Genomic DNA, 13837 nt, shown 5'->3' with positions numbered 1-13837 from the left:
ACAGATATTAGGACACACAGGTGGGCCATTTCAATTTGGCAGTTAAAAGTATAGAGTGCAAAAAATTGTACTGTGAGAGTGATGTGAGCTGTGACATAAGAACAGTGTATTGAGTACTTTGTCCAGTTACATGATATCCATGATAGTTCCTTTACAAACTGACTAAACGTTCATATGGGATCTTTTATTGGGAATGCGCTTTTAAAAGAGTCCTATTTGAATAGATCTATATTAATCTTAACTATGTTACTGACAAGACTTCAAAAAGAAATGGTTCTTTCCCTAAAATCCACCAAGAATGTGCATTTTAAGATTCTTCTATCATTCAATCAGGAAATAAAATAAATTTTGCCACTAATTTCAATTTCTGATTGAACACAAATGTTTGAAAAGATGGAATGTTTGACGTATTAAATTAACTTAGAAACTAAAATTAAAAGTAGACTTAAATCAAATTTTTAAATAAATAACATACTATTTCCACTTTTATTTTGCTCTATTTAACATTTTAAAATCCTATTAACTTCCTATCTAAATGATTGCTATATTGATAAAACACATTATTTAAGAACTATGAACTTGTGTTTATATAAGAGAAGTTAATTTGATTAAAATCAAAATAAACCCTTCAAAATTTTAATTTCAAATACTGATTGTTACCTGGTTCTTACATCTAATTTGCATCTATTGATGATACAGGATAATTCAAAGAGAATTGGGAACCATCCTCTCACCCACACCCTGTCTTCAGGTGCCACATTCATATCGTCGCTTGTGTATTCCTTGAAAGCCTTCAAGAAGAAATGTAGTATGATTAAAGGCAAAACATAATGCCTGTACATTTAGCATATTATTTCTCAAAAAAATTTAAGTGCTTTACAAATCAAAAGGGAGCAATTTAATAAGCAATAATTTATAAAAGACAGAGACTATAACTGCCTATAATCAATCTTTCTCTCTTTCTTTCTCTATTCCCCCTTTCCCCTGCTTTCTTTCTTTCAGAATATTACAGGGGTACAAATGCTTTTGTTACATAAATTGCCTTTGCACTGCCCGAGTCAGAGCTACAAGTGTGTCCATCCCCTAGACAGTGTATACCACATCCTAAGTTAGGTGTGGAATTTACCCATCTCCTCCTCCCACCTGCCTGACACCCAATGAATGTTATTTCCATATGTGCACATCAGTGTGGATCAATTAGTACCAATTTAATGGTGAGTACATGGGGTGTTTGTTTTTCCATTCTTGTGATACTTCACTTAAAAGAATGGGCTCCAGATCCATCCAGGATAATACAAGTTCACCATTTTTTATGGCTGAGTAGTACTCCATGGTATACATATACTACATTTTATTAATCCACTCATCATGTATTGATGGGCACTTGGGTTGTTTCCATATATTTACAGCTGTGAATTGTGCTGCTATAAACATTCGAGTGCAGATGTCTTTTTTATAGAATGTCTTTTTTTCCTCTGGGTAAATACCCAGTAGTGGGATTGCTGATCAAATGGTAGTTCTACTTTTAGTTCTTTGAGGTATCTCCATACTACCTTCCATACAGGTTGTACAAGTTTGTAGTCCCATCAGCAGTGTACGAGTGTTCCTATCTCTCCGTATCCACGCCAACATTTGTTGTTTTGGGACTTTTTGATAAGAGCCATTTTCATTGGAGTTAAGTGATATCTCATTGTGGTTTTGATTTGCATTTCCCCAATGATTAGAGATGTTGAGCATTTTTTCATATGTTTGTTGGCCATTAGTCTATCTTCTTCTGAAAGCTTTCTGTTCATGTCCTTTGCCCACTTTTTAATGGGGTTGTTTTTTTCTTGCTGATTTTCCTGAGTTCTATATAGATTCTACTTATCAGCCCTTTATTGGATGTGCAGCATGCAGATATTTTCTCCCATTCTGTAGGTTGTCTATTTGCTCTAATGATAGTTTCCTTGGCTGTGCAGAAGCTTTTTAATTTGATCAGGTCTCATTAACTGATTTTTGTTGTTGCTGTGATTGCCTGCCTACAATTTTGGTACATGTACTGCTGAAGTGAGCATAACTGCCTACAAGGAGACCTAGACTAGAATCCAAAAGTTGGCTTCACCTTCAACTATTACTAGCTTTCTGCATTTATTGGCCAGATTATTTCAAGTTTCCATTTTTATTATTTAAATGATTATGATACCACACAGCCACATTAACCATACTGGTAGGTGTGAAGGTCAAATAAGCTGATGAATTTAAAAAATACTAACCACCAATAGGTCCATGTTAGTATATAATAAAATCTTATCACTGAATCTATAATGCAGTTACAAAAACAGATTCAGATATGCAAGTTAAACTTGGCAGCCAGATTGTCAATTCAACCTTTTACTTCAGAGCTTAAGCCTATACTCATCCCTAGTCAGTCAACTTCAGTACTGCAGAGCACAGACAGAAAAAAGCACTACAGGGCATGGCTAAAAACATAGGCTAGGTTTCAAACCCTAGCTTTATTTTACTAGCTCTGCAACTGTGGGTGCATTTTTAAACTTCTCTGTGCCTAAGTTTTCTTATCTGTATGGAGCTACAACACTACCTATCCCGTAAAGCTGCTGTGAAGATAAAACAAGTCAATACACACAAAATATTCAGAAAAATACCTGATACCTTCAATAATGGTTAGTTATAATCATTAACCATCATAACTCAGAATCAAGTTCAGATTATTTTGGGGTTCACTGAAAAAGAAATGCCTTATAAACCCTTTATTCCCCAAAAAACTTAGATTTCAGATTGGAAAGAGATACTCAGCAAAATTTTGTTTACTAAATGACACTATACCTGAGGTCTATCAGACACATATTTTGCACAATGGCGAATAAGTCGAATTGCTTCCATACTTGTGTCTGGGAAAGCTGCATTGCATGCAAATTCAGACAAACACTTCACTGCATCCTGGAAGGAATCAATGGTCGCTGGAAAGTGTTTTTCAAATACGAGGGCTAAAATAGAGAACAATACATCAAAATAACTGTAATTTTTCAATTATTCTTAAAAATACATCATTGAAAAATACATAAACCTCTAGATGTAATATGTACTTCTTAAAGGTTTATGTTAAAACGCTTTGAAATCCAACAGATATGGATGGCGTTCAAGTCTGTCTCTACCACTAACTTTTTTGCTGTGAGTAACGAGAACAGCGAAACATGTCTGTTTTATTTACACTTTAAACACAGCACCTAATACAGTGACTGGTACACAGTAGGTACTGAATTAACTTTTGCTCAATGAATATACAAAATTACTTAACCTCTGTATGTCAGTTTCTTAAACTATAAAATGGGGATAATAATACTCATAAGACAGCTCTATGTACTACATTAAAATAATGTCAGTAAAATGCTTATTATAATACTTAACTCAAACAAGCACTCAATAAATGATAGCTACAATAATGTCATGATTCTTGACGATAATTATCATCTTCTACATAGGCTTAACTTATATCCTTAGTATTTTGGTCCCCTCAAAGTTGAAGGAGGCTGTACAGTGTAGTGATCAAAAACAATGGCATTGCTTTAACACTCCATGGCTTTGAATACTAGTTCCATCACTTACTAGTTCTGTGATCCTCAGGCAAATTGTTTAACCTCTCTGGGCCTGAGTTTCCTAATCTATACAAAAAGGGACAGTAAAGATACTTATCTCACAGAACTGTGAAGATTAAATACATGAAAAGTGCTCACAGTGTTTACCATATTGAAAATACTCAATAAATGTTGCATATATTAATTGTTTAAGTATTATTATATACTCTGGTTCTGTAGGCAAAACTTGGTAAATTTAAAGCCCATAACAGGCCAGTAATTTTGTACCTGAATTATCTTCTGAACACATTAAAATTTTTTGGTTTTTTACTTGAATATAAATAAGAGAATACTCACTGACAATGTGCCCAGTTGTTTGGAAAGCAAGTTCCACTATGCTTTCATCTTGATCAGATGCAGCTAGATGAAATACAGAGAAAATGTTCTTCCATCCAGATCGAATGTTAGCAGCTTGAGAATTAACCATCTGTGCTATACACCGTACAACCATATCTCGAATTGTTGGAGACCTAAAATATTAATATCATTGCTTGGATATACATAGAGATGAAACTCATCAGTTTTTTTCCCTTTCTTCTGTTTTTCCCCCTGCTGTGGAAAACAATTAAGATTCTTCTGATATTAACCAATTCAACATATATAATACCTGTTCCGTTTCATTATATGTTCAAAAGGTCTTAAGAAATCCTTCTGGAACCTGAAATTAGCAAGCTCCCCTTTCTCTAAGAACTTCATTGACAACTGCCTCAAGGAGTCTACTGCAAAAATAGCCACATCTTCATTAGGATTACAGCCAACCTGTAATAGCAATAGAAATATAAAATGCTAATGTCAGCAGTAAAAATCTACAATTCTTTATTTTTGTCTCAGAAAAAGCAATAGCATAGATAGGTAGAACCTAATTAATAGCACAGATAAGTAAATCCTAAGATTCTCCACAAAGGCAATTCATATGCTAAAAATATTTCAACAAGAAAAATAGATATTTCTAAATTTAATTATAAAAAAATAACTGCTTGGAAGGAAAAAAGCCTCAATTAGATTATAAGGAAATTTTAAATAAAGAAAATATTACAAATGTAAACAAATATCACAGTTATTCAATTACCTTATTAAAATGATCTCCAATAACTTCCCAAATTCGAGACCACTGCAATCTTATTCTTCCCATGTTGTAATATGATATTTCTACTATTTTTTGTAGACTAAACATTCTTGGATGTGTAGTGGAAAGTAATTCATCCATAGACACAGCACAGAGCCAACGCACAAAATCCACTATAACATAAATACATTTACATTTTTTAGTACAAACTTAAAGTTTTTTAGCCATAAATGCTGTTTATAAGTAGAATAAATAAACATACTTACCAATAGCATTCCCATCTAGCCTTGTAGATCCTGTGAAGATTCTAGGGAAAATAAAACATAATTTTAAAATTTTATAAATTACTTCTCTTAAGTCAATTCAAAAATAAGAAGCCTGGGGTACTACCCATTTTTTCTGTTCTAAGGGAACAAAAAATTGGGTATCAAAATGAGTATTTTCCATCATACGGTTTAGTAACAAGTGTAGTTTGGATGTTTCTCCCTCCCATTCTCACCCCCACCATGGATATACCACTTTGCATTCAATATTATTATTAGAGTAAGTGTACGGTGTAGTAATTTTATCAGCAGATTTACAAACACCAGATAGGTATCTTATGAGATTCTAAGAATAAGAAAAATATTAAATTGTAAAACTAACAAATAATTAGCACACTACTAAACAGAAGACTTTTCATTTTTCCTGATGATCTACTAGCATTAAACAAGTTCTTAAAATGAAAAATTCTATTTTATTTTTACAAGTAATGTTCATTTGATTAGAAAATTCATTTGTGGTAAATTAAAAGTGATTTACTATAACCTTGCAAGAGGTCTCAGTTTAACCACTTTCCTTAGGGCATTCAAAGGTTTAGAGTTAAGCTATGCTCCCCAGCTTCATCCATTCTTCTTTGCTGAGCTCTTTTCTATGTGTCAAAGTTTCATAAATGATTTCAGCATAAACAGGTTAGTCCACTTTGTTTAAAGTCTGCACTTTTACCCATATTCTGGGTTTATAATCAAGGGTTTAATGTGATTTCCAAGATGGACAACATTCCACAATTTAAAATGCATACCATAGGATTTGCATGGTAAAAAAAAAAATCTTTAAATGCAGGAGCAGGTCAAATGTTAAACTAAGAAATAATAGCAGTAACAGTAACAGCTATCAATCACAAGGTGGATTCTATTCTGGTGCAATATGTATATCCACTCATTAGATAATCAAAAATACCTTGTGAAGCATATACTATTATAACCCCAATTTTATAAACACAAACTGAGGCACAAAGAGATTTAATAATTTCCTCAAAGTCACAGAACTAGTAGGTACTAGAGCCAAGATTCAAACCAGGACAGGCTGATCTTAGTCCACCCTCTTAATCACTTTTCTATGTTGCCTCACACTTACCTGAGCAAAACATATAATATTAAGCATTTAAAAAATATTCTAGCTTTTTCTGACTACCACAATCTAAAGGTCCTGAGTATATCATGATTTTTTTAACCTCAGTGTCCTTGAATATCTATGTGTCCTAGCAATAAGTAACAAAAATAAGACAGGAAAAACAATTTATAAACTGTTAACATGATAACTCAGAATCTGAGCTCCTGCTAAAAGAATACCTTAAAGATTTTCTAAATTGTTCTGTCAATAGAATGAAGCAATAAATCAAAAATCTAGCAGAAAACATAAGCTGGAGGAAAAATCAAAAGTAATAAGGTCCCATTTAATCTAGTGGTTAGACTGGACCCAAAAATTAAAAACATATGAAGACTACAAAGCTCTCACATGAACAAAAGTGAAAATTGCAGCCAGGCACAGTAGCTCACACCTGTAATCCCCACACTTTGGGAAGCTGAGGTGAGAGGATCACTTAAGGCCAGGAGTTTGAGGTTACAGTGAGCTATGAGCTATGATCATGCTACTGCACTCCAGCCTGGGCAACAGAGCAAGACCTCATCTCTAAAAAAAAAAAAAAAAGAGGGAAAATGAAATTTACTAGACTATACTTTACAAATGTGATCAGCTGATTTCTCAAACTAGAGGTAATCTCACTGAAGGGAATGGCTATAGACAAGCCACACCACAAACAGAGTCAAAATTAAATAGTATAGAAGAAATAAGAAAAGGCACACACACAAAACTAAAAAAGGATTTTTTTTTTTTCAACTGAGAAGAAAGCAAATGGCAAAGAGTATAGGGGTAAAGAACAGAGGCAGGGATAAAACCATAGGGAAAGGAAGCAGCAAATTCTGAAGATGGAGAATAAAGGCAACAAGGAGAAACAACGATCATCAGCACTCAGACAGGTTCTGTAGAGTGGGGTGATGGTGGGAGGCAGGGGAGCATGCATCCTGGGAAAAGGCATTCAAATTCCTACTCACTCTGGTAGCCTCTGAGGGGTCACTCTATTTCTAGTAATGCTCCACTAAAGATAAGCCATATGGTAGAGCACAGCAGTCTGTGGAGGCATTTAAAATTAAGCCTTAATATACTAAGGCAGGAGAACAGAGCTATGTTTCACAGAATCAGCCTATGAAATGAATTCTACATTCCCTATATGAAAAGCAAAGGAAAGAAACATGAGAACCTTGTTTGCTAAAAGTCATGCCCTAAAAAACATGAATGGGGAAAAAAATGTGATAAGATTACTGCTTCATCCACATTACGATACAGATGCAAAAAAAAAAAAAAGGTGGCAAAATTTTTGCAGATTCTGGATCAAATAAACTTTTAAACTGTATGCAACACACAAGCAGCCTAAATTACTTACTATACCTGTAAAAGGTTGTTTTTTCCACACTGAAAATATCACAGTTAACATTTATTTTTTAGACCTAACTGAAAGGAATTTATGAGCAAATGAAGTTGGGATGAGCTATACATATTTTCTGATAGGTGACAATGTTCCATATATGGGCCAATATATAGCTAGATTGGTATGTTTTAAAAAACAATAATAAAAACAAATACTACGATGCTAAATAACTTTAGCTATTAGAAGTAAATCATTCCTGGACAAAGTCTATCCCTTGCACAGTTTAGTAATACTCATTATGAAATTGGTCTAGTTTAACAATGCCTACACAAAATTCTATACTAGCAAATGCTAGAGGATCAGGTACTCCCAGATTAAAATGTCAAATATTCTCCTAAATTCTAATGGTATAAGATCCTAAAACAAAAGTGGAGATAATTAGAAAATTTTATCACCCTTAAGTTTTTAATAGAATCACATTTTTTTCTGTTGGTTAACAAATAGAAGCTATAAAGAATTTAAAACAGAAGAATTATGTTTATTTTTCTTGTTTGGGTCTTATACTTGTAATAACAGATTATTCAGAACAATAGGTCTGAGGACAGGAAAATGACTTTGTTTGCTAGACAAGCACAGAACTCTTCAGGATGATGCCTGACGATATTCCCACTACTGTCTTTACTACCAGTGTTATCTCACTGAGTTGGAATATATGAAAATAAACTCAGATATTCACAAAGAATTCAGAAGAAAGTTAATGAGAAAGTGAAATGCACAAAAATAATATACCCTTTTAAGAAATCAAATATGTGACTTATAATGCTTTCACTATAAGTTAAAACTTGCAGTATTGAGGCTTTGTATAAAATTGGTTACTACATTCATATTTGTAGAACTATCTGGTGATGATGAGCTTGTGATGACAAAGTACTAACAGAATTTGGGCTAAGTCTGAAATTGCATAAATTCTTAAAACAGAGTGGCATGTAACTTGTTCATATGAGTGACATATCCCCCTGTAAAAAACAGTAGACAGGAGGATAAATTAGAACTGGGTGTGGTCATATAAAGTACATTATGGAAACAGAAATAGCACATAGAATGTTGACTCTTGCCTGAAGAGATTCTCAAAATGACATTGAAGATGATTTTCTGGACGGCAAGAAAATCATTTGGAAGAAAGCTAGCCCGATAGCAGAAGGGCGGGCGGCTATTATGTGGTTCTGGAGTTGTACATGTAGGCTGAAAAGCAGAGAGGTTAAGGTAAACACTCAGAGATGTGCTGCCTGAGTGTACATCCTGGCTCCATCCCTCAAAATTCTCTATGAATGAAAGAATGAAACAGTTATCGCAATAATCAAGACAAGGCTAGCCTGCTTGTGGAGATGAGCAAGTTATTTATTCCCTTTCTGTCTCAGTTTCCTCTTCTGTAATTGAGGACGCAATTATAATAATATAATAATTATAATGATACTCATCTCACAAGGCTACTGAAAGGACTCTCCATCCACAGTAAGTGGACATTAAGAATTCTTATCAAGAAAAAAGTTCCATGGAGTACTTCCAGGGTCAGTAGCCATTGAACACTAGTTCTGTCTGTACTTAGAGCAAAAAGTTTTATTTAAAGCAAAGTAAAATAATGGATCAGCATGAATTTCTAGACCACCAAGAAAAGATTACAGTATCTATTATATTTTTGAAAGCTTCCATCATGAATGGTTAAGAAAAAAGTGTTATAAAATGCTAAGTTTCAATTTTGGGGGCATTTATCTAGAAAAGGCTAATCTTCAAAAGAACAAAAGAAGATATTGCTCTACATGTTGGGCATTTAAAAATCTGAAATAAATTAAATGTTCCATAGTAAAATAAACCATAGTATGGGTTTTCTTTTAGAAAACAAATTAAAAATGGGGAATACCTGGTAATGCATATAGTAACATGAATTCTGAAGTCCTTCCCAAAGAAGCTTATATTGAGAATTGCCAGCAAAACCCTTTGGTTTTATCCATAATGCAGTCTTATATCAGGGACCCAGAAAGACACACTACTCTGCATTTTCAAATAGGGATAATAAGGGGAGTAAGTTTTCCAAAAAGGAAATAAAACATTTGTATTCTTTTTTGTCAAGGTTATCATTTCCCTAATGCCCACTAATATCTACTGTAACTTAAATTTTCATACCGCTCATCTCCTTATATTTTATGATCCTAAAAACAAAATCAGAGGTACTGTATCATCTAAAGCACAGCATATCACAATGAAGTCTTATATTACTTTAGGAAAATTATTTTGGCAATAATTTTCTTTTTACTGATGAGCAAAATATATCTAAATGCTACAGAATTGAAATAGTATTCATCTGAAAAGGGAATAAAATGAATACCTTACCTATCTACAGCAACAACAACACTTTGAGAACTGGTTTCTCCAATGGATTCCTGAATGCTCGCTATCTGCTTCCAGTCCACATTTCCTCCAACTACCACACATAAAAGAGAGTCATTTCAGTTTGAAAACAATTCAGTGAAAGAATACACTTATAGTTCTAAAACACATTTCTGAAATAAATTATTTTCCTCATAAAAGAAGTAAGGTTTTGGGTAAACAATTCTTCTGACATCAGTGACATTTATCAAGGCCAAATATGCTTAAAGGACTATACTAAGCAGTATACAACACATGGTTATAAGGCACGAACTGTGTTTGCAAAGATCACACAAATTAGGGGCACTGTGAATTTAGATCATAAAATTAATGACATTAGACATAATTTCCCTTAATGTTTAAGAAACACAGCACTACCTTAGTTTCTGTGATACCTTCTGAGGATAATTCCAACTCCATATAATTAGACTTCCCCTGTCATTTAATCTCTAGTCCCCTGTTTACAAATGCTACTTGAAAAATCTACCTGTATATTCTAACATCCTCTTTTTCAAAAGAATCATATATCTTTTCCTATGAAACTGGTTCCATAAGTTGGACAGTGGAACAATAATATCCCTAGTTTTCAAACTCTTAACCTTAGAATCATCTTTGGTATCTTCCCTCTCCTCCACCAATATTCAACTAGTCCCTAAACCTTTTTTTGGATCTCTTTTTCATATCATTTTTCATTTTTATTCCTACTTAGTTTAGGCCTTCATAATTTCAGTCCTGGATTACTGAAAGAATTTCCTGACTCATTTGCCTGCCACTAATTACTCCCTTCTTCAATCTCTCTTTCTTTCTCCTGCCAGATTAATTTTCCTAAATCATCACCTTCATTTTGCTTATTATAGGATAAAGTATAAACTCTTCGGCCTAGAATATAAGGCACTTCCCTTCAACATTCTAGCCAAAAGGTACCATCCCTCAGCTATCTAAAACTTACCTACTTATCAAACCCAATTTCAGTTCTCAATGAAGGATTCTTCTCCATTGTTCTCATCTTCCTCTGCACGAAGGACTTACTTAACTAAGTACTACTCAAATCAGAAATACTTCCATACAGTATCACATATATTATGAATATTTTAGGTGTATTAATGTTGCCAGCTTGACCAGATAAACAGCTCCCTAAGGTTACAAATAAAGTCATATACATTTTTTGTACTTTCCCACCTTATTCAATACTAAATACAAAGCAGGTGCTCTATAAACTGTTGACCCAATTGACCAAACACTCAGTAAGTGCCTTTCTGAATGTAAACATAACAGGGGATGTCATTTCAACTAGTTGAACTCAAATTCTATTCTAAGAACTCAACAAGGTAAAAAAGATGTGATCCCTCTCCTCACTGAATTAATAATTTACCAGGAGGGACAGACATGTTTACAACAAACTTTAATACAAGATAATGATTACTTCATGGGTGAAATGAACTAATTACATAGAATATAAGTTTGCTAAACAGAACTAATTTTGATAGAGACAAAGAGAGGAGAGGTGTTAGCTCATGGAAAGGTGTCTCATATGATAAAATATTAATTCAAGCTGGACTTGAAGGATGACTGTGTGGAAAAGGAAGCAGAAAGAAAAGCAATTCAGAGGGAGCAGCCCTTTAAAGTAATGGAAACATGCCAAGTGTACATCACGTTTTAACATACTTGGGTGTAGCCATAATGAAGGATTTAGTGGGGACAGGGAAGAAGGGAGAGAACAAAAGGTAGTAGGAGATAAAGCTGGAAAGACAGATTGGAAAAATAATGTGAAGAACCCTGACTCCCGTGTTTAATATACTACGTTTGAAAACAGGGAACAATTAGATCTTTTAGAAGATTGACATGATCCAATCTATGTTCTAAAAAATAACTCTGGTAGTATCTGGAGAACATATTGAAATAGGAAGATATACTGGAGTCAGGGAGATAAATTAAGAGCCTATTTCTATAATCCAAGTGAGCAAGAATGAAAGCCTGAAGTAAGTGACAGAGAACTGGGGCAGTAGGGCAACAGTGTCACGGCACACTTGAAATGTGTTATATTGTGTGTTATAAGAATTTAATGAAGAAAAAAACCTACGGAAAAAAATAATGCCAATCACCACACAGCTTCCGTTGCATATCAACTGGATGTCCTTTCCACAGGACCTTCTATATATACCTTTTATATTTAAATAATAATATTTAAATAAATAAAATTATATATAATCACTAGTAATAAAAGATTTAAAGGAATAAAGAATATATAAAATGTCTAGGAATCCAAAGAACCCACTTCTCAAATACATAAAATCTTTCAAAGAATTGTATGACAGTATAACATAATAGGTCAGACAGTATAATAGGCTAAGAGTTCCCAGTTTTATCAAATTACCCCAAAGCACACATATTTAGGTTAATTAAGAACACAGATGCATGTGTTAATATTCTCTAAACATTTACATTATCATGCCATCAAATTTTTAAACATTAATATATATCTTGAAAGAACAAAATGTATATAATTCAAATCTAATAATTATATACTATGTATTCTTAACAACTCAGTTTCATGTTTCCAAAAAGTAAAGGCACAGACTTTTTTCGTATCAATAAGAAAGTCAGATCAATATATATTCAAGCCTGTCAACTTGGTTACATGGACTACTTGGTGCATGGATACTATTAATAAAGTCGGATATTAGTTTAAAACAAAAATATATATACTGTATATGGACTACATTGGCTTGATTGCCTGTACCACATCATCTTCTAGCTTAAATTCCGACTACAGCATCCTGCTCAAGAAAGTATCTGCTGTCTGAGTAGGCGGGCTCAGAGGAATGGGGGCGGACATGTACCACATGGGCTGGCTGGTAACCAATGTGATGGTCCAAAGGGATTGCTCTGCCTAACAGGGCCAAGTCAACAGACTAGCTCGACTAGGATACAGACTCAAAAATGAAAGCCTGATGATTCAGAGGTAAGTAGAGAATGGAGCAGACCAAAAAGAGAAGTAGATAATATGAAAGTCTAAATAAAGAATAAAAGAGTTACTGGGCTCTAGAGTGGCCTAAAAGCCTGAACTGTTTTTCATTGCCAGGTCTGAAATGTGTGTATCTTCCCGTAAATTCTCTTTTTCTGAAGGGAAAAGACAGCTCATCTCATATCCTTCTACCCTAAGTAGCACAACAGCACAGTGAATAAATTAACTCATTTTCAAGTATACTAGGAAACATTATCAGCAAGTTATCATTATTTCTCATTTGACTAAAACTTCTAGAAGACGAAATATTCCACTGGTGTTTTATTTTTAGTGTAACCTAAATCTGTAGTCCTACTTGTCAAAATTGAGTCCCAGCATTTACACCTGTCATTATTTTGGTCTTCTCATACTCTTCGGGCCTTTTTAAAGGTATTTAATCAATCAGTGCACATTCATTTCACTTGCCTGTAAATATTAATACTTTTCATCTGTAACTCAAGTTACCTCATAGAGTAACTACAGTTCTAATGTACAGAGTTGGACTTCCAGATTACATAAATCACTGTGCAGTTCTAAATCTTGCTGCTGGATCACCAAGTTATCAGGTGTATACCTGCACCCCTAGACCTTGCAAATACCATAGCATCTATGGTATTACTGAAGGAAAGACTGCATTGCTAGCTGCTTCAGTTCGATTAGTTCCACCAGGAACTAATTTTACCCAGTCCAGCTGGAAGCTACAACATGATCCTGGTCTTTATTTCTTTTCCAATGGATCCTTTATAAGGTTTAAATTCTTTTGAACTTTTTAAGAATTTTGGTGCTAGCAACAACAGTAAAATCACGAAAAGAAAATTCCTGCTCTCTTTAGGTCATGTTTCTAGATTCTTTGGTTGGAGGTAGGGTAGGAAGGATGGACAGAGAATAATCAGAAGCTTCTACTATACCAGCCATTATGCTAAGTCCATTCATACATATTCTTATTTAATCCCAACAATCCTATG

General features: G+C 33.9%; 1 protein-coding gene across 13 annotated transcripts in view; it reads right to left on the bottom strand.

The window, feature by feature from the left end:
• Positions 1-13837, bottom strand: part of ARFGEF1 (ARF guanine nucleotide exchange factor 1) — a 149038-nt gene that overhangs the window by 42073 nt on the left and 93128 nt on the right. For all 13 annotated transcript variants that reach the window (XR_011233154.1, XM_069465538.1, XM_069465540.1 and 10 more), the window contains 7 exons: positions 9833-9923; positions 4965-5005; positions 4702-4871; positions 4240-4391; positions 3930-4102; positions 2824-2984; positions 661-791 (listed from right to left, as the gene is read on the bottom strand). Coding sequence is in view for 12 of the 13 variants with exons in the window: in XM_069465538.1 (XP_069321639.1) it covers positions 661-791; positions 2824-2984; positions 3930-4102; positions 4240-4391; positions 4702-4871; positions 4965-5005; positions 9833-9923 (919 nt within the window). In the remaining variant the exon portion in view is untranslated. The remainder of the gene's footprint in view (positions 1-660; positions 792-2823; positions 2985-3929; positions 4103-4239; positions 4392-4701; positions 4872-4964; positions 5006-9832; positions 9924-13837) is intronic.

This window comes from Eulemur rufifrons, chromosome 3 (assembly GCF_041146395.1).
Source record: "Eulemur rufifrons isolate Redbay chromosome 3, OSU_ERuf_1, whole genome shotgun sequence".
NCBI classification, from domain to species: Eukaryota; Metazoa; Chordata; class Mammalia; order Primates; family Lemuridae; genus Eulemur; species Eulemur rufifrons.
Note: the sequence above shows the minus strand (reverse complement) of the source record. Positions and strands in the feature narration are given on the sequence as shown.